At 30.7% G+C, this 19,910-nt stretch overlaps 1 protein-coding gene across 2 annotated transcripts in view; it reads left to right on the forward strand.

The window, feature by feature from the left end:
• The window catches only part of LOC111711504 (uncharacterized), a gene marked incomplete at its 5' end in the record, with an annotated part of 30,658 nt that overhangs the window by 8,826 nt on the left and 1,922 nt on the right, over nucleotides 1-19,910 (forward strand). For both annotated transcript variants that reach the window (XM_023485881.1, XM_023485882.1), the window contains 6 exon segments: nucleotides 7,113-7,204; nucleotides 8,355-8,455; nucleotides 11,803-11,909; nucleotides 15,188-15,273; nucleotides 17,332-17,385; nucleotides 19,125-19,219. In XM_023485881.1, the coding sequence (XP_023341649.1) occupies nucleotides 7,113-7,204; nucleotides 8,355-8,455; nucleotides 11,803-11,909; nucleotides 15,188-15,273; nucleotides 17,332-17,385; nucleotides 19,125-19,219 (535 nt within the window).

Consider the following 19,910-nt stretch of genomic DNA (forward strand, 5'->3'; position numbering starts at 1 on the left):
GAGTCTTTGGAACAAAATCAAATATTTAAACCTCAGTATCTTTAGAACTCGATGTTGTAAACCTTTGATATTTCAAACTCAGATTATTTGATCTACCAGAATTCATAGTTTGAAATATCTAAGGTCTGCAACATTTGGTTCCAAAGATGTAGTGATTAGAAAATCAGAGTTTGTGGCGATATCTCAGTTCCTTTGCATACATTTTTCCGCAAGAACTACCCTTTAGATATATATTAATAGTCGGGGGATATAGAGGATATTCCAGAATATTCAGATTCATCATTTTAGGATACTTTTTAGGACACACTATTTTGTGTTGAAATATTTTTATGTAATTCAATCATGATAATCATTAGTTTCGTCGGAAAATGATATATTTAGAGCTTTTTTTGGGACACTGCAGTAGTATGTGGAGATGTGAGTATTTAGGATTAGAGTTTTCAATTGGAAATCATGAATTTTGTTCGTTCCAAGATTTTTGGGATATTCTGAAGAAAAAGAAAACAGTTCCGGGAGGGAATAGAAGGATTACACCTATATATACTTAAACATGGTAGTCATACAAATATATTGTCTAGATAGTTTTAAGGTATTATTGGAAGGATTACACCTATATACGCGTATACACAAGAGATTTCAATGTTTTACATACTTCAAATTGATTATTTTCAATTGTGATTTCTCTTTAAAAGTGACTTGAGGATGTCTGTTCAAGAAAAAGTGGGATAAATTAAAAACAAGGTATAGAAACACGACGATATCTTCCTCGTTATTGATCAGATAAAGGTTTAAAGGATTGCATAACATAACCATCTTTGATTAGAGGGTCATTTTTATTTTCAATAACAGTTTCTGTAATAAGTTCAAACATTTTGGCTTTCAGAATATCGAGAGTTAGTCTTTTCCATGAGTCAGTGCATCGGAAAATTTAAATATATTTGAATTTTCATTTTTACAATTTTTTTCCATTTCTCTCCCGTTTGATGTTAAATGCAAACGTGTGCAAATGATGAAAGATAAATGTAGAGGGGTGAGAAGAATATAATCTTCTCGTGATACAGATTCAAATTGCTGAATTACTCAGTAGCAGTTCAAAGTGAGAATATATATACTTAAATTCAATTCAATCAATAAATTATAATCTTGTCAATCTGTGTATATATATATATATATATATTTATATAAATATATGTTGGATTAGGTAGGTTTCTACTTAAAAGTTCGATCATAATGCAACAAAATACTTGTAAATAAATTTGGTACAAGACGAGAATGAAAGGCTCAATGANGGGGGGGGGGTTGAGTGGGAGGAGAAGAGAAGTGGAATAATAGACCTGTGTTATGTGATGAATATAGGGGTAAGATTAAGGAAAGAATATCTAAATGCAAGGTATTTGTAAATTGTGCATTGTGCATTCTCTTAAACTCCAATTACAAAATTCATAAAAGGGAATAGGGCGCAGAGAAACAGGATGCGTCCCCTTGAATATATATATTTTTTCAGAGTCTAGTTCGTTGATTGTATTCACGGTTTAATAATAATGTGTTTTCAGTATCAATCTAAATATGAACTTTGCTTGTATGTCTGTCTGTCTGTCTAAATACGGCCGAACCGATCGGGCCCAAATTGTGCGTGGGACCTTACATGACCCCCCAGGGAAGGTATGTGGATGATCAAAATTAAAAAAAATTAGCCGCCAACAAAATTAAACTTTTATTAAATTTAGAAAATCCACAATTTTTTTATTAAATTATCAAACTTTTTTGTTTTTGTTTTACAATGTTTACAAAGAGATCATGTTCACAATTGAAATAGAAGAAGCGTGAAGGGTCCTGCTGAAAGCCTAGTTAGTTAAAATACTCTTTTTCTTTACAACATGCACGTCAAATTAAAGGAAATTTCACGTTAGACTAAAGTCTTACAGGTTTCAAACATAACTTTTTAAAGAGCTATCAAGTGAATGAACATCTTTTTAAAGGAACTGAGTTTTTGTCACAAACTCTGATTTTCTAATCCCTATATCTTTGCAACCTGATGGTGTAAACCTTTGATATCATAGATTACTTGATCTAGCACAATTTATAATTTGAAATATCAAACATCTACAACATCATGTTGCAAAGATAACGGGATTAGAAAATCAGAGTTTGTGCCAAAAACTCAGTTCCTTTTTCCATATAGCAGTAAAAAAATTGTGTTATTTCATAATTTTGTGTAAGGAGCTACTAGGTCACAAAGTCATACCCGTAATTTCGAATAAATTTTCAAGTATTTTTAGTTAGCTTGCCTAGAATTGTTGAGAAAAGTGCACTAAATGTATGCAGTAGATATGAAGGAACTAGGAGGCCTACAGAGCTATAGATTAAAAAAGAGATTAACTAGAGAAACTAGATTAATGGTCTAATTCAAGGATACTATGGAACAGGATTAATAAGATTTTAGATTTTATACATTTTTAGAAACGTTTGTCAAGTTTTGCGATCCCTTCAATCTAGACAAAAGTGAAAAGCGAAATTTCTGGTACGAACTCAAATTTTTTAATCCCTATATCTTTGAGAACTGATGGTTTTCAAACCTTAGATATTTAAGCTTAGACTATTTGATCTAACAGAATGAATAGTTTGAAATATTAAGATATAAGGTTTATAAAATCAGAGTTTGTGGCGATATCTCAGTTCCTTTGCATGCAGTCAGAAATTCAATAAAATCTACTTCATTTTACGCCAAGTGATATAAAAAAGTTAATATGGATATATCATATAGCTGACTCCAGTAACATGCAAAGACGATCAGAGCTGAAAACTTTAGATATCCTTAATCCCGATCGGTTAACTAATCTAGAGATTAACAACAAGAGGAGAACAAGCATAATTTAATCTCGAGATTAAGACAAAGAGTGGATCAAGCCATAATCCCGATATCCACCATTCAAAAGTTCCCAGCTCTGTTCATTCTGTTAGATGCCTATCAGATTTGCGTCAATTGCATAATAATAATCAATGCATTTGCGTACACACTCTATATATCACTGTACATTGCATTGCATGCATACTAGAAAAAATTTCTTGTCTGCAAGGATTATTGGATATATTTATCTATTATGTAAAAACATGAAAATGTTATTGATTTGTATAAAATATGTCAAGCAAAATTCAAATATTTATTTCAAAACTCATCTTTGAGTATTTAAAAATTCCAATTATGATGTTTAAAAAAAAAGCAGGCTAATAAAGCGTTTTTTAGTTATATGCATCAAGATCACGTGGATTAAACAATCGGTATTTTAGTCAGCAAGATTTGACGTTCGATCACAATTTGAACAATTTAAACATTAAATTTCGCTTTTTGAAAAATTCTTTTTTGTCGGCGGTTATTTAGATTCTTACATGAATTTTAACTTTCATGATATTTCAATTAATCTATTACGCCGTGTTAACTCTGTTTAATTTGCCCACCTTAACTAGCTACCGTTTTAATTCTTGTCTTATGGATGAAGAAACAACAGTATGTTATGCTTGAATCTAAAAATACGACCTGAGCTGGAAACCCTTGTGTTTCATATCCTTAATCCCGTTCGCTTAATCTCAATATCCAATGTGGATGCTTTTGATTTTCGGCTAAATCCTCTCTTTTGGATATCCCTGCTAGGTTCCAATCAATGAGAGATCTCTCATTGATTGTTTGCAACATATTCAGGCATTTGATTGGCTGTTCGGTTTATGACAACGACACTCTGATTGGTTTAATTTAAGACACTTTCTTGGATATCAAAATGTTAATCTGCAGATTAATAAAAAGATTGGACCAGGGATTGATATTAATATCCACAATTCTTCAGCTCTAAAGTCAGAACTATTGTATTGTGAATCTCTGGTTCAAGCATTGATCTCCATCTACTGCAGATCTATGGATTAACTTAATTCCTTTCCGATATTCCGCGAAGGTCATTCCCCGCTTAGATAACTTTAACAGAGGAATCAAGCGTTGATCCTAGGGTTTACAATCGGAATATTGATCCTAGGGTTTCCAATCGGAATATTGATCCTAGGGTTTCCAATCGAAATATTGATCCTTGGGTTTCCAATCGGAATATTGATCCTAGGGTTTCCAATCGGAATTCCGCAAAAATAGTATCTGAGTTTAAACCTTTATCCATCCATTCATCTTTATCCTTGGTTCAATCTATTGCATGATTAATGAAAAGAAAAATGGGATCTGGAACAAAATCATTTAACTTGTGAAACACTTTTTCTTAGACTTTCTATCATGGAAGATTAATTTATGGAAAATAGTAATTTCATCGATTAAAAGAAATATTTTTTTTCGAGAGGACTGAACAGAATAAAAAAGGGGATGCTAAAGAACTATCAGGGAATTCAGAAAATAAGAATTATTAAAGAAGGATAAAACTAAAAATTTAAAAAAAATTGTTATTTGTTTGATAATCTTAAGAAAAATGTTTTTAGCAGAAATCTTGAAAGAAAACAAAAAAATTAAAAACAAAATATTTATTAAAGCTTTTTTGTTTATCCTTTTGATATTAATGCAAACGCTAATGATGCAAATCAATGTATTTTAAATAAATCTAATAGTGATGTCTATTTTCTCTGGTCATTTGCAAATTATTACTATGATTTAATTCTAGTATATGTAAAATTCAAGGCAACAACTCATATTATCAAATATTCAACGAGTCGGTTAATTTTACAATTTATTATTATTATTTACACAAACACGAATAGAAATAAGAAAATACTATACGAATCAATAAGCATGAATAAAGATTATCCAAAGTTAGGGAGATCTCCAGGGGAACCTATTATTCAGGGAGCTGGTCTTCCACTGCCTATTTTCCCCAAAGGAATTGAGTTTTTGCCACAAGCTCAAATTTTCTAATCTCAAAATCTTTGCAAGCTAATGGCGTACACCTTTGATATTTCAAACTTAGATTATTTGATCAAACATAATTGATAGTTTGAAATGTCAAGGATCTACGACATTGGGTTGCAAGGATATTGGGATCAGAAAATCAGAGTTTGTGGCAAAGACTCAATTCCTTTCACTCCGCCCTAGCCTAGAGCTTAACCCTAGTTCCCCGGGAGCTGGCCGGCCATCCCACCAGCACCCGGGCCTCTGGAATAACGGAATAATTGGCGTGGCTTGGGTTATCGGCGTGGCTTGGGTTATTTATAGGATTAACATACAAACACAAATAAATCCGTTAGGTCTGTACAAGGGAACCCTTCTCTGGTATCTTCTAAACTGACAACACTCAGACTAAACAGCAGGTATCGTACATATTAAGGATATAGAAGAGAACAGAACGGAACGATTTAAAAAAAGTCGGAACGTGCAAAGCCCTATTTACAGGGTTTTAAAATTGATATACTTTAGCAATCTTATATTTTTTACTTGGAAAATCTAATGAGGTGTGAGAATTAGAGGGTTGCTTCCATTCGACTGTGACGTATTAGGACTGATGTCTAAATTCTTAAAACAATACCAAGCAAAGGTTATAAAAAAAGGTTGCAGTTTTTACTGACGTATATAGGAGGATCAGACATAGTAAAAGCACTGTTTTATAAACTTGTTGAAACTTAAGCGGAGCGTCGGTGATTAGGTGCAAATAAATAGATAAACAGATTTATTTCAAACCTAAAAAAATACAGTTTTAGTAAAATAAGTATTGGTGTATAAAATAGCTTTTAAATTTACTATTTGGATGTGTCTGGGTAATTAAAGGAGTAGTTAGGGTTCAGAGGATTTGATGGATCAGCTTAAAACATTTGGAAAATACTTCTGAAAATGAAACCTTGGTTGTTTAAGTGGACTTGCTATGGATTGTAAAATTATTTGTGGATTTAATTATTTATTAGTTAAACCTTTTACTCTTCGATGTTTTCCTTTGTCTGAGTACAGAGGTAGAATGTTGGAGTATTCTTTGGTTTGGACTTCTCCGAGCTGAAGGGGTGGTAAAGACGTCATTGCGTGGGATAAAGTTGGAAGGTAGATTTATGGGCAACACAACTTAGAAATTAAGCGTACTCTTTTCGACGATGCATAAACTAAAGCTTGTAAGGTCTGTCGATAAAATCGATGAGAATTTTGCCAATTATTTCTTAAAACCCAAAGCTAAGAACTGTCTTATAGTATTAAAATATATATTTCTAGATCATTAAACGAGTATAAGCATGTTAGTAAGGTAAAATACAAAATGTTTCCGCTTTAAAGGGAATGACCGGCTATGTAAGGTAGTTGAACTGGGTATGCAGTGTTGTGGAAAACTTCTTTCGGATTCATTTGAGACATATCAAACTTTTTAAAGATCTGTAAAACCTGAGTTTGAGCGCAAATTCGACGTTCAAAATTCCTACTTTGGGGGTGGATACGTTTTCAGAATTAGTTTTGTTTAAATTATCAAATAACGACAAGGAAAAATAAAGTAAAAATTATACAGTTATCTAATTAAATGGTTAGGAATATATTTCTCAAAAGAAAATTGTCAATAAATCAATGCTAAAATCGATTATTTCGTTTTCAGTATGAAATTGAAATTCTAATTTTCTTTGAATTTATTCGCAGATTTCTTCAAATTCTTCAAATGTCGTCTTTTCAATAACAATTCTAGAAAATCTGCGGAAACTTTGTGAATAATGAGAAACCAGAATAATGAGATAATAGAAACTAATAATTGAACAAGATCACTTATTTTCGATGATAAGATTAATTTTTATTTTCTCAACATGTTCCTATACATGACGTCTGTAGTTTATTGTAGAACTTTTTTACATTTTATGTCGTCGTTATTTAATATTTAAAAAAAAAATTTATTCTGAAAACCTATCCACCCTCAAAGTAGGAGTTTTGAACGTCGAATTTGCGCTCAAACTCAGGATTTACAGATCTTTAAAAAGTTTAATATGTCTCAAATGAATCCGAAAGAAGCTTTCCACAACATTGCACACTCAGTTGAACTACCTTACATAGCCGGTCACTCCCTTTAAAGACATGCCGTACTTAGTATCATATAGGGAATAAAAGCTAAATAATTTTGAAATAAATAGATACAGTTTTTGTGGATTATGAAAATTAAATATTCTTTTAATTTTAGAGTTTTGATGTTGGGAGCTGCTGGGGTTGGAAAAACATCTCTGTGTGCTCAATTCCTATCCTCAGATCATATAAATACCTATGATAGAGCAGGTTAAATAGAGGATCAATTCCTATCCTCAGATCATATAAATACCTTTGATAGAGCAGGTTAAATAAAGGATCAATTCCTATCCTTGGATGATATAGATATCTAGATACATTGCACAATTCCTATCCTTAGATTATACAGATACCTAGATAGATAGAACAATTTTCATCGTAAAATTATATCTGATATTGAAATTATCTCGTCAAATAACGATACGACCGTTAGTAAGTAAATCTTAAGTAAATATTGTGATATAATTTTCGTGTATTTTACTCTCCCTCTGTTTGGATTATATATTATATTAGTAAACCAATTTCGGAGGAAATTAGGATAAAATATTATAATAAAAATGTGGTTTCTTAAAATATTTAAATAATCTTAGGGTGTTTTGACAGCTCAGTGGGTTTATCATGATAAGTTCATTTATCTTAACTTTATCACGATTGAGGAGGGTGGGTGGTTTCCATCACCACCCCTTGTAATTTTTTTCAATAACTTAAAAACGACGGCAATTGCATAACTCGTTTATAGGATCTGTATATTCCGCCAATTAGTAAGATTTTTATTTACTGATTTATAGAATCATGATTAAGAAGAATCAGTCTTTATGTTAATTAATAATATTATGTTTTCTATAGAGCTAAAAGCCTTTCAATCTTTGAATAAAAATTGACATGATTAATTCAAGGAACTCTTTAAAAGAAAATTTACAATTTTTTTAATCAGACTCTATTCAAGGTTTATTCCGGACTTCCCGGTCTTAATCTAAAAACCTTGCAAAACTTTTGCAATTTCATTAATTTGATGTAATTTGATTCTTTTACTTTCATCCTTTTCAGAACGTTTTCAAATAGTCATTTTTAAATATGAAGCAAAACTAATGACATCTTCACTCTTTCTTTTAATGATAAATACCGCAAACAATTTTTTAAAATGTACCTGCTTTATCTAAATTATGTGTGAAATTATTCAGTTGAGGGCAAATCTTGACAGAAAAAACAGTAACAGTCACAAAAAAGATAGAAAAATGCACTGAATACTTGAGACAACTTTTGATCTATTTTTGTTTTGTTTTGTTATGTTTGATATTTCAAAGTTAAAGCAATATTTGGATAATTTCTGGTTCCTAATAAACTTGACTTTTTTGTTCAGCTGTTGAAGCAGAAGACTGTGTAGAGAAGGAAGTGAGTGTTGCTGTAAACGATAAAGAAAGTCGGGTCGTCTTTATTGATCATCAGCATGGAGATATGTCGGTAAGTCGGGTTATCTTTATTGATCATCAGCACGGAGATATGTCGGTAAGTCGGGTAGTCTTCATTGATCATCAGCACGGAGATATGTCGGTAAGTCGGGTTATCTTTATTGATCATCAGCACGGAGATATGTCGGTAAGTCGGGTAGTCTTCATTGATCATCAGCACGGAGATATGTCGGTAAGTCGGGTTATCTTTATTGATCATCAGCACGGAGATATGTCGGTAAGTAGGGTTATCTTTATTGATCATCAGCACGGAGATATGCCGGTAAGTCGGGTTATCTTTATTGATCATCAGCACGGAGATATGTCAGTAAGTAGGGTTGTCTTTATTGATCATCAGCACGGAGATATGTCGGTAAGTAGGGTTATCTTTATTGATCATCAGCACGGAGATATGACGGTAAGTCGGGTTATCTTTATTGATCATCAGCACGGAGATATGTCGGTAAGTCGGGTTATCTTTATTGATCATCAGCACGGAGATATGTCGGTAAGTTGGGTCGTCTTCATTAATCATCAATATAAAGATATGTTGGTAAGTTGGATCGTCTTCATTAATCATCAATATAAAGATATGTTGGTAAGTTGGGTCGATCTTCATTAATCATCAATATAAAGATATGTTGGTAAGTTGGGTCGTCTTCATTAATCATCAATATAAAGATATGTTGGTAAGTTGGGTCGTCTTCATTAATCATCAATATAAATATATGTTGGTAAGTTGGGTCGTCTTCATTAATCATCAATATAAAGATATGTTGATAAGTTGGGTCGTATTCATTGATCACGAAGATATCTAAGTAAGTTAAGTGGTCTTCGTTGATCATTAAACCGGATATTTTTCTTAATTGATCATAAACATGCAGATATGTCGGTAGGTCAGGTCATCCTTATTGAAAATCTTTTTTTAAAATCTAAATATTTATTGTCTTATTATTTAAATTCTGCAACATAGTTTACATGTGTTCATTAATAAAGCTTAACGACAAATTCGTTTACATTTTCTTTTTGAGAGATTTGTGAAATAAATACAAAATAGTTTACATGTATTCAATACTAACGACAAATTCGTTAACATTTTTGAGAGATTTGTATAAGGGTTAAATTCATACATTTCGTAAATTAAAAATTTCCAATCAAGGATACTTGGATCCTGCAAAACATATAAATTACAGAGTACACCAGTGAAGTAGTAGAACATTAAAAGCATATAATAAGTCATTGACGATAAGAGGGTATGCGGATTGAATAGAAATTTTTAATATAAGAACTGTTTTCATGTAGTTTGGGCAATTTGTGTAGAAATCGGTTTGCGCAAACAATTTACAATTTTCATGAAACGTTGATATAAAGACGGAGTACACTATATGGAGAGTACATCGATTGTACTAACGAAGAACATTGAAGGTTCTACGTTGGTATGGCGTTACATTAGTTAAAGTGAAGATGACAGACTCCAAAATTAAGAAATATTAAATGTGAATAGCTTATTAGAGAATCATTTAGTTTCAATTGTAAGAAAACGCATTATATTTAAGAACTAGACTCACGTAGAACATTGACGGTTCTGCGCTCCTGTCTAGGACATTGAGAAGAGATTAGGGTTTAATCTCTTCATTTTTCTCAAATCTTCAATACTCTAGAGCAGATATGGTGCTCGTTTGTATTGTGCTACGAATTAGGGATATCGATGCAGCGTAGTTGTCCCATTTTCTTGAGACATCCTCGGTTCTCGGCGGTGAGGTTTGTTGGTTTAGGAGGCGATACAGTTCTCTCAGACTAAATCAGTGAAAAAAAAATTATTATTTTATTTTGAGAGAAGATTCCGGGTAAGAAGGAAGATTCAGATTTTAAACCAAAGTCCTCTTAATTTAAAGATCAATTTCTGAACGATATCAATAAAAATCTATTAATTTAGACAATTTATTTATAAGGACTCGATTTTACTGGGAATTTTTATTTCTTTAGTTTTTAATTAACCTTACGGACGTATTTTTTTTACAAAAGTGACGTTTAGTTTTTTTGATTGCAGTATTAAAGTTTTATATCCGAATTATCAAATTAAAAAATAAAGGATAAAAAGAAAATCTTTAAACTTAGACAACTGACATTGTATACTTAAAAGTGTGAATTTTGTTAGAATTTTATTGAAAATCAGCAAGGAGATATGTCGGTATGTCGGGTTGTCTTCATTGAACATCAACATTGAGATATGTCTGCATTTTCATCAGCACAGAGATATATTCAATTCAATTCAATTTAATCAAGAGTGTAAACTAAAGATCATAAAATAGTTTAAGTTAATTACAAAAACACAGTTTTCATACATTATTTAGGTACTAGGTAACCATATTCATGGATTTTAACACTCCAACATCGCATTTAAAAAAGATACTTTGAGCAAGACCTGCTAAAAGCTAAAAATATTCACACTTTCTGTGAATTCAAGGTTTTTCAAATCAAACTTTGATATTTAAAATATCAAAATTTGAGAAATAAAAGCTTGCGTATGAATAATATACTAGCCTTAGAGGGCGACATGTTCTCTTTGTGTACATCGTAAAACAAAACAAAAATAATTCGCGGATTTTCACAAAAGATTTCGTGGATTTTCAAAATTTTCAAAAATTTAATGAAGATCGAATTTTGATGGAGACAAATATTTGAAATTTTGATCATTCATAAACCTTCCCTGGGGTCCCTAGATGTCCCACAAAAAATTTGGGCCCGATCGGTTCAGCCGTTTTGACGTTTATTGGATACAAACAAACAGTGCAGACAAACAGAGGGACAAGCCAAATTTATATATAGATGTTTGAGGTTGAAACTTTATCCTGATGACATTTGGGGGAAAATCTGGGAAACTTGACGTAAACCTCGCAATCTTAATCTTTCAAAACATTTCAACGGGATAAAAAACATTAGCCGACATTTGAATTCAGTTTATTAGTATCAATTAAAATAAAATACTTTTATACACTAAACTACTACAATTGCCACCACATTACTTTCTAGAGATTGTATATAATTTTATATTAATCATTTTATAAAAAAATAATTAATGATAATGAATTTTAGATTTTAAACAACCTGTAAGTTGTTTTCTTTATGTTTTGTGTAACCTGGAGACCAAATTTAATGAATGGAGCAAAATTGTTACAGCGCACCGACTTAGTTCAAACACTTCTCTTCTTGTGCTGGTTAAACTTTGTCTATGTGGTTCAACTAGGTTTTGCTGATCATTAAAACTGGTCACTGGAAAGAAATTGAAGCTTAACTGCGGGCGTGTTAAAGAATCAAGTAATTACACCTAGTGAGAAAATATCTAACTATTTTGTTTAGTTGGAGAACAGTATGAGTACCTACGAACCTTCTGCTTACTTGGTTGTAGCAGCAGTTGATGACAAAGCTTCGTTTGATCAGGCGGAGAGAATACTTTCATATCTTAGGTAGGATTAGAGAACTAATAAATTAAAATTACACCATTTACGATTTTATAAGTAAAAATGCTTCCGATAAAATAGAAGATTTCTTTGAAGCCTGACATTTTTTGAGCCAAAAGTTTTAATTTTGACCGACCATGACGGCCCTCTTTGATCACTGGTACTACATAGTACTAGTACACATACCACACGGTGAGTTCCTATACAACTTAATTTCCAGATCATATCCCCCCTTTGGACGTGTTTAAAATAAAAATAAACAAACATACAGAAAAAAACATGTTATTAAAAAAACTGTTTCCTGTCTCTAATTAGGTCGAAAAGGTGCTTTAAAAAACAGCACAGTGTAAACTTTTTTATTTTCCTTAAATCCTTGATGTCGTTGTTATTTTTGTTAATTAGTCAGGACACCCTCATACAGCCTACTTGTAGCATATATTTATGCGGGATTATTATTCATATTTGTACCAGGTTTTACATGCTTTATAAATCATGAACATACATATTTTAAAAACTTTTTGAGAAAACTAGGTTAACAATTAGACAAAACCTCAACTTTAATGACAAAAAATCGAGGAACTAAAGTTTTCCTCTGTCGAAGGGTTAACTTTAGTTCCTCGATTTTTACTTTATATAGAGTCTAGTTTACACTGCTACCTAGATAACTATGTACTTTATATAGAGTCTATTTTACACTGTTATCTAGATAACTATATGTACTATATAGAGTCTATTTTACACTGTTATCTAGATAACTATGTACTTTACATAAAGTCTATTTTACACTGCTACCTAGATAACTATGTACTATATAGAGTCTATTTTATTCTGCTATCTAGATAACTATATGTACTATATAGAGTCTATTTTAAACTGCTACCTAGATCACTATGTACTTTATATAGAGTCTATTTTACACTGCCTACTTAGATAACTATGTACTTTATATAGAGTCTATTTTACACTGTTATCTAGATAACTATATGTACTATATATAGAGTCTATTTTACACTGTTATCTAGATAACTATGCACTATATAGAGTCTATTTTACACTGTTATCTAGATAATTATATGTACTATATATAGAGTCTATTTTACACTGTTATCTAGATAACTATATGTACTATATATAGAGTCTATTTTACACTTCTCCCTAGATAACTATGTACTTTACATAGAGTCTATTTTACACTGTTACCTAGATAACTATATGTACTATATATAGAGTCTATTTTACACTGTTATCTAGATAACTATGTACTATATAGAGTCTATTTTACACTGTTATCTAGATAACTATGTACTTTATATAGAGTCTATTTTAAACGGTTATCTAGATAACTATATGTACTATATATATAGAGTCTATTTTCCACTGTTTTCTGGATAACTATGTACTATATAGAGTCTATTTTACACCGTTATCTAGATAACTATGTACTTTATATAGAGTCTATTTTACACTGTTATCTAGATAACTATATGTACTATATATAGAGTCTATTTTAAACTGCTATCTAGATAACTATGCACTTTATATAGAGTCTATTTTTTCATCGTTTTTAAAAACGTTTAAAAAGGTTTAAAAACCTGCAGGGTTTCTGAAACCAAATCTTACCATCTCCCCCCCCCCCATGTTTACATAATTTTCTTACATCATTATATTTTATCGGCTTATAAAAATATCTCCCAAATTGGCTGTTCTTCTTCTTAAAAAAAAGAATAAAAAATGATTTTGTGTGCAGGGGGAAAACAGGATATTACAAAAATAGGAATAGGAATATTTGGTTTTGAAACAGGATGCATCTTCTTCAAAATTCTAAAATGGCATTTTTATTTAAAAACGTTTTTTCATCTTTCTAATGGAGAATCTAGTTTTTTATTCATTCAAAACATTCATTTTTTATTCAGATGGAAACGGAGGAACTAAAAGTTTGTTTGTGAGAGAACAAGAGGATTTTCTTGTTTTAGTTTATTTGAAAACAAATCTATTCTCAAAGAATGACAAAGTTTTAATAAGAAAATAAGTGTGAATATATACAGTTTATTAGACACCCTATTTACTGAAACAAAGAACCCTTACCTAAATGTTTAAAAGTAAATTGTATCTATACATGGAGAGTAAAAAAAACAAGATAAGCGTTGTTTTACAAAAACAACAAAAAACTGTTGGTGCAATTTTATTAAACAAAATGAAAATATACTATTTGGTGCATGTAGACAAGTCCGCGTAACTAGTTTTTATATACATAATTTTTCTATCAAATTGAAGAAGAAATGTTTATTCTATTGTATTTCAAAGTTTAATCAAATCTATTGTTCAATTTAGTGTTTTAACATATAATTTGGCGTTTTATTTCAAAAAAATTTTCTGTTCTCTTTTTAAATAGTGACAAAGCGGAAGGAGACAAAGATTTAAAATTACAGAATTCCACTTTTTTTCTTGAGAAAAAGAAGAAGACGATAGTTTCTCCATTATTGATCAAATAAAGATTTAAAGGGTAACCTTGCAAATCAGATAAAGATTTAAAGGGTAACTTTGCGAATCAGATAAAGATTTAAAGGGTAACTTTGCGAATCAGATAAAGATTTAAAGGGTAACTTTGCGAATCAGATAAAGATTTAAAGGGTAACTTTACGAATCAGATAAAGATTTAAAGGGTAACCTTGCGAATCAGATAAATATTTAAAGGGTAACTTTGCGAATCAGATAAAGATTTAAAGGGTAACTTTTCGAATCAGATAAAGATTTAAAGGGTAACTTTGCGAATCAGATAAAAATTTAAAGGGTAACTTTGCGAATCAGACCACTTTTTTAATGTGGATCATTTAAAACTAATTATGTTTGTGTTATTAATTTAGGTTTTAAATATATTCGACAAAAATTCCAATAAATTCCAGTCGAACTCGATATATATATTACATTGCTGATTTCTTAATATTCGATTATTTTTGCTTATGCTGCCCTCTGGCAGAAAATAATTGAGAATCGGGGACAAGTGCTTCATCACTTTTCTAATATTTTTAAATCCTAAAATTTAACCGAGATTTTATAAACCCTTTGATGTCAAACTCAGCACTTATTCAGGAAATATAGTCTCATAGCTTAAATATCTATATTTAAAGAACAGTTTACATTTCAAAATAGAGTTTTAATTTTCATTTAACTTAGTTTAAAACTGTGAACTTAAATGACGGCCTAAAACTAAAAAAGACGATCTTAGAGTGCATTGTGATATTAATGATGACATAAATGTTTTTTAATATAATATTTCATTTTAGAATGTCTGGTGTGCTGGAAACCAAAGCTGTAATACTAGTGGCGAACAAAACAGATTTGGTTCGAAAAAGAATTGTAAAAACAGCAGGTACAGTTGCATTACACAGTAATATTAATACAGTTCAGTATAGTTCTGCAGTACTATTAGTACAGTACTGAACACAGAAATAACTAGTAGTAAAGTACATGACAATATACAGAACTAGTAGTAAAGTACAGAGCAGTACACAGAACAAGTAGTACAGTACATAAAAATACACATAACTAGAAGTACATTACAGGACAGTACACAGAACTAGTAGTTTAGTACAATACAGTACACAGAACTAGTAGTACGTTACAGGACAGTACACAGAACTAGTAGTTTAGTACAATACAGTACACAGAACAAGTAGTACGTTACAGGACAGTACACAGAACTAGTAGTAGGGCACAGGACAGTACATAGAACTAGTAGTACAGTAAAGGACAGTACACAGAACTAGTAATACAGTACAGGAAAGTTCAAAGAATAAGTAGTACAGTACAAGACCTAGTAGTATAGTACACCGAACAAGTAGTACAGTACATGACAGTTCAAAGAATTAGTAGCACAGTTCAAAACAGAACACACTGTATGTAAGTAGCCCAGTGCATGAAACTAAAAGTTTATACAAATAGGAGTGCAGTACAGGTCAGAACACAGAACTTGTATCACAGTACAGTACAGTACACAGAACTAACAGTACAGTACAGAACAGTACACAAAATTAGTAATACAGTACAGGACAGTACACAGAACTGGTAGCACAGTACAGTACAGTACGCTGAACTAGCAGTACAGTACACAAAATTAGTAATACAGTACCGGACAGTATACAAAATTAGTAATACAGTACCGGACAGTACAGAGAACTAGTAGTACAGTACATGACAGTTGTACTGTAAAGCATAATATATAGAGCTAACCAAACAATACGAAAGCACAAAACGTATAGCTCTAGTCGAATATTGTACTGAATTGATAAGTACAAACAAAATTGACCCAATTAAACGGTATCAAAGTACTATTTAAAGTAACTCTAAGCGCAATAGTAGGTGACCCTCCATGCTAAGAAAGGTATCTTTTACGGGAGTTACCGGCAATTTATGGTAGTTGAACTGAGACTGTAGTATTGTGGAGAACTTTTTAAGGATTCATTTGATACATATAACCCGTTTTAATGATGTATAATTACTGAGTTTGAGCGCAAAGTCGACGTTCAAAATCATCCAGTTGGGTGGGTTACGTTTTCAGAATCGATTCAATAAAAATTATTAAATAACGACGACAAAAAATGTGAGAAAAATTCTACAGTAAACTAATTAGATGTCTAGGAACATATTTTTCAAGTAAAATTTTCTCAATAAATCAATGTTAGAATCAATTATTTCTTTTTCATCATTATATTGGATTTCTTAAAATTTATGAATTTGTTTGCAGATTTCTTCAATTTCTTCAAATTTCTTCTTTTCAATAAAAATTCCAGGAAATCTACAGAAAATGTTTGTAAACAATGAGGCATTGCAGAAACCAATAACTGAAAAAGATTACTTATTTCTGATGATAATAGTTAATTTTATTTTCTCAACCTGTTCCTAAAGAACTAATTAGTTTACTGTAAAAACCGATTCTCAAAATCATCCCTCAAAAATGAACAATCTATGAGGATTTTAAAGATTGAATTTGCGCTCTTGCTGAAAAAATATTCACCGTAAAAACATCTCAAAGGTCTCAAATGATTCCTAAAAAATTGTCCACAATACTACATTCTCAGTTCAACTACCATGCAATACCGGGTACTCCCTTTAAAGGCCATGTCCGATCAAGTATGAAATAAATATCAATGTTTAATGTTGTGAAAACTGATTATTTTCGATTTTAGTTTCTCTACAAGAGTAACTTGGGCATTTCTATTGCAGGATAATTTATAAAAATTATCCAGAATTAAACATTTTAACACTTAGTAAAAAGGCATCTTCGACATCTTCAACATTTTTGATTAGATTGGCATTTCTATCTTTACATGAAGGGTCACTTGAAATTACGCTTACTGTCCCTTTAAAATGCAATTCTTCAAAAAATTTCGGTAAAACTAGTTTCGTACTAAATTCAAATATGTTTCAGCTGGGAAAGCAGTTGCAGTACGGTTCGGTATTAAATATATAGAAACCTCTCCAGGTAAATACTAACAAATCCATCTAATAAAATCATGGAAAATAATGTTTTTGGAAATAATCTCTGAAATAAAAAAAAACATTTGAAAAATGCCCAGAGGTCTAAAATGTACTTTGAATAAGTAATATTTGCTGAGGAAATCTAATCCTGAGATTTCTTTGTAAGTTCTTAGAAATATTTTCCAAGGGGATTAGATATACATATATATATAAATTATTAATCGACAATTGTGGATAAAATATATTCATTAATATAGAAACACTCATTTAATCAAATGAAATAATGATAATATTTACTTCAAGTAGCATTATATATGTTTAATGCAATATGAATTATTCTTCTTAAATAAGAAATTTATATTATAGTTTCGAATTCAATAATGAAGAAAGTAGACCCTCTGTTTGCAAACATTTAAAAAAATAAATTTAATCCCAAAAAGTCTTTGGGGCCTCTACAACCCCCCCCCCCCCCCCCTTGTTAGGGTTAAAATAAAGAAATTTAAATACCAAACTGCTGACAAGGAATGTTAAAACTAATGATATTAAAAGAATCATTATTGAAATTTTACTTAAACGAAAATTGAACCGGCTAAAAAAATATTTTATTTTTTGTAACATTCAGTTATTTACCATATTCATTGTGAACGATTAAATAGTTAAATTTTTTAGGACGTTTTAAGACAAACTTCTGAAATGCTATCTTATAGGTCATAGCCCGATTTTTAAGAATTTAAACCGCGTTACTGAACCGCCAAAACCGGTTCCAATTGAACGCCGGCTCAAATCTCGAAACACTGCATTCAATTTTAAGTGGAACCAACCATGATTGAGCCGCGGCTCAAATTTAAATTCGGTCCAGGCTAGTTCCGAGCGCTGGAGATATAATTTTGGGAGTTTTTCATTGAATTTTGTTCATTTGCTTTCTTTGTTATCTTAAATATATAATTAGAAAGATGAGGCAGATTGGTTAGTTTCTTCTAATAGTTTTCTTAAATATATAATTAGAAAGATGAGGCAGATTGGTTACTTTCTTCTAATAGTTTTATCTTAAATATATCATTAGAAAGAAGAGGCAGATTGGTTAGTTTCTTCTAATAGTTTTATCTTAAATATATGATTAGAAAGATGATGCAGATTGGTTACTTTCTTCTAATAGTATTATCTTAAATATATGATTAGAAAGATGAGGCAGATTGGTTACTTTCTTCTAATAGTATTATCTTAAATATATGATTAGAAAGATGAGGCAGATTGGTTACTTTCTTCTAATAGTATTATCTTAAATATATGATTAGAAAGATGAGGCAGATTGGTTAGTTTCTTCTAATAGTTTTATCTTAAAGATGAAGCAGATTGGTTAGTTTCTTCTAATAGTATTATCTTAAAGATATGATTAGAAAGATGAGGCAGATTGGTTAGTTTCTTCTAATAAAAATTTAAAAATAAAACAGTTCTTTTATTCTTTATCTGAGAAATAACTAATATTTTTGGGATCTTAATTTTGGAAAAAACAAATTGCTTCTTTGTCGAGCCATATTTTCCGGCTTTGGTCAAACAGAAAAAGTGAATTAGAAAAAAAGGATTTCATTGTTATAATCTGTTATGGTAGTTTTAAACAAAACAGTTGCAATGCTAAGAATATTCGCGGATAGTATCCAAGTGAAAAAATATAAAAAAAAAGTAAAAAATGAAGGGCCACAAAAAAATAATTTGACTTTCTCTTTAACAGTATTTGTATTCTAGGTATAAATCATAATATAGATGAACTCCTGGTTGGGGTTCTCACACAGATAACGCTCAGGGTTAAAGCTTCGGGAAAGAAAAAGTCCACTAACAAGGTAAGAACAAGAAAAAAATTTATAAGACATGAGAAAGTTAAAAAAAAATATAAATGTAGTGAAAAGAAAGGTTAAAAGAAGAAGAAGAAGAAGAAATTATGTTACAGAGAAGAGAGTAAAATAAAAACTGTACAAAAGAAGAAATTATATTACAGAGAAGAGAGTAAAATATAAATTGTACAAAAGAAGTAATTATATTACAGAGGAAAGAGTAAAATAAAAATTGTACAAAAGAAAAAATTACATTATAGAGAAGAGAGTAAAATAAAAAGTGTACAAAAGAAGAAATTATATTACAGAGAAGAGGGTGAAATAAAAACTGTAAAAAAGGAAAAAAAGGGACGACGTATATCTAAGTAAAGGGACGACGTATATCTAAGTAAAGGGACGACGTATATCTAAGTCAAAATTCATGATGGTAACCATTTCGAATTTCTCCCTTGAAAAGTGCTAAATTCTAATAAATTCATTTATTGTTTTTCATGCTTAAATTTGCATGCCACACAAACAGAGAAACAATAATTGAGAATTATTAATTTTCAGATATAAAAGCTAGGATTTCATTGTTACTTTTGCCATACCAAAGTTTTTAAGAGTGCCTCTTTTTAAATTAAACATGCCCTCACTAAATTACTTCTGAAGCCTTTTTAAACAGAAAAAAGTGATAGATTAAGAAATCTGATAATTAATA

The sequence above is a fragment of the Eurytemora carolleeae genome, unplaced genomic scaffold (assembly GCF_000591075.1).
Source record: "Eurytemora carolleeae unplaced genomic scaffold, Eaff_2.0 scaffold1177, whole genome shotgun sequence".
In the NCBI taxonomy this organism is placed as follows: Eukaryota; Metazoa; Arthropoda; class Copepoda; order Calanoida; family Temoridae; genus Eurytemora; species Eurytemora carolleeae.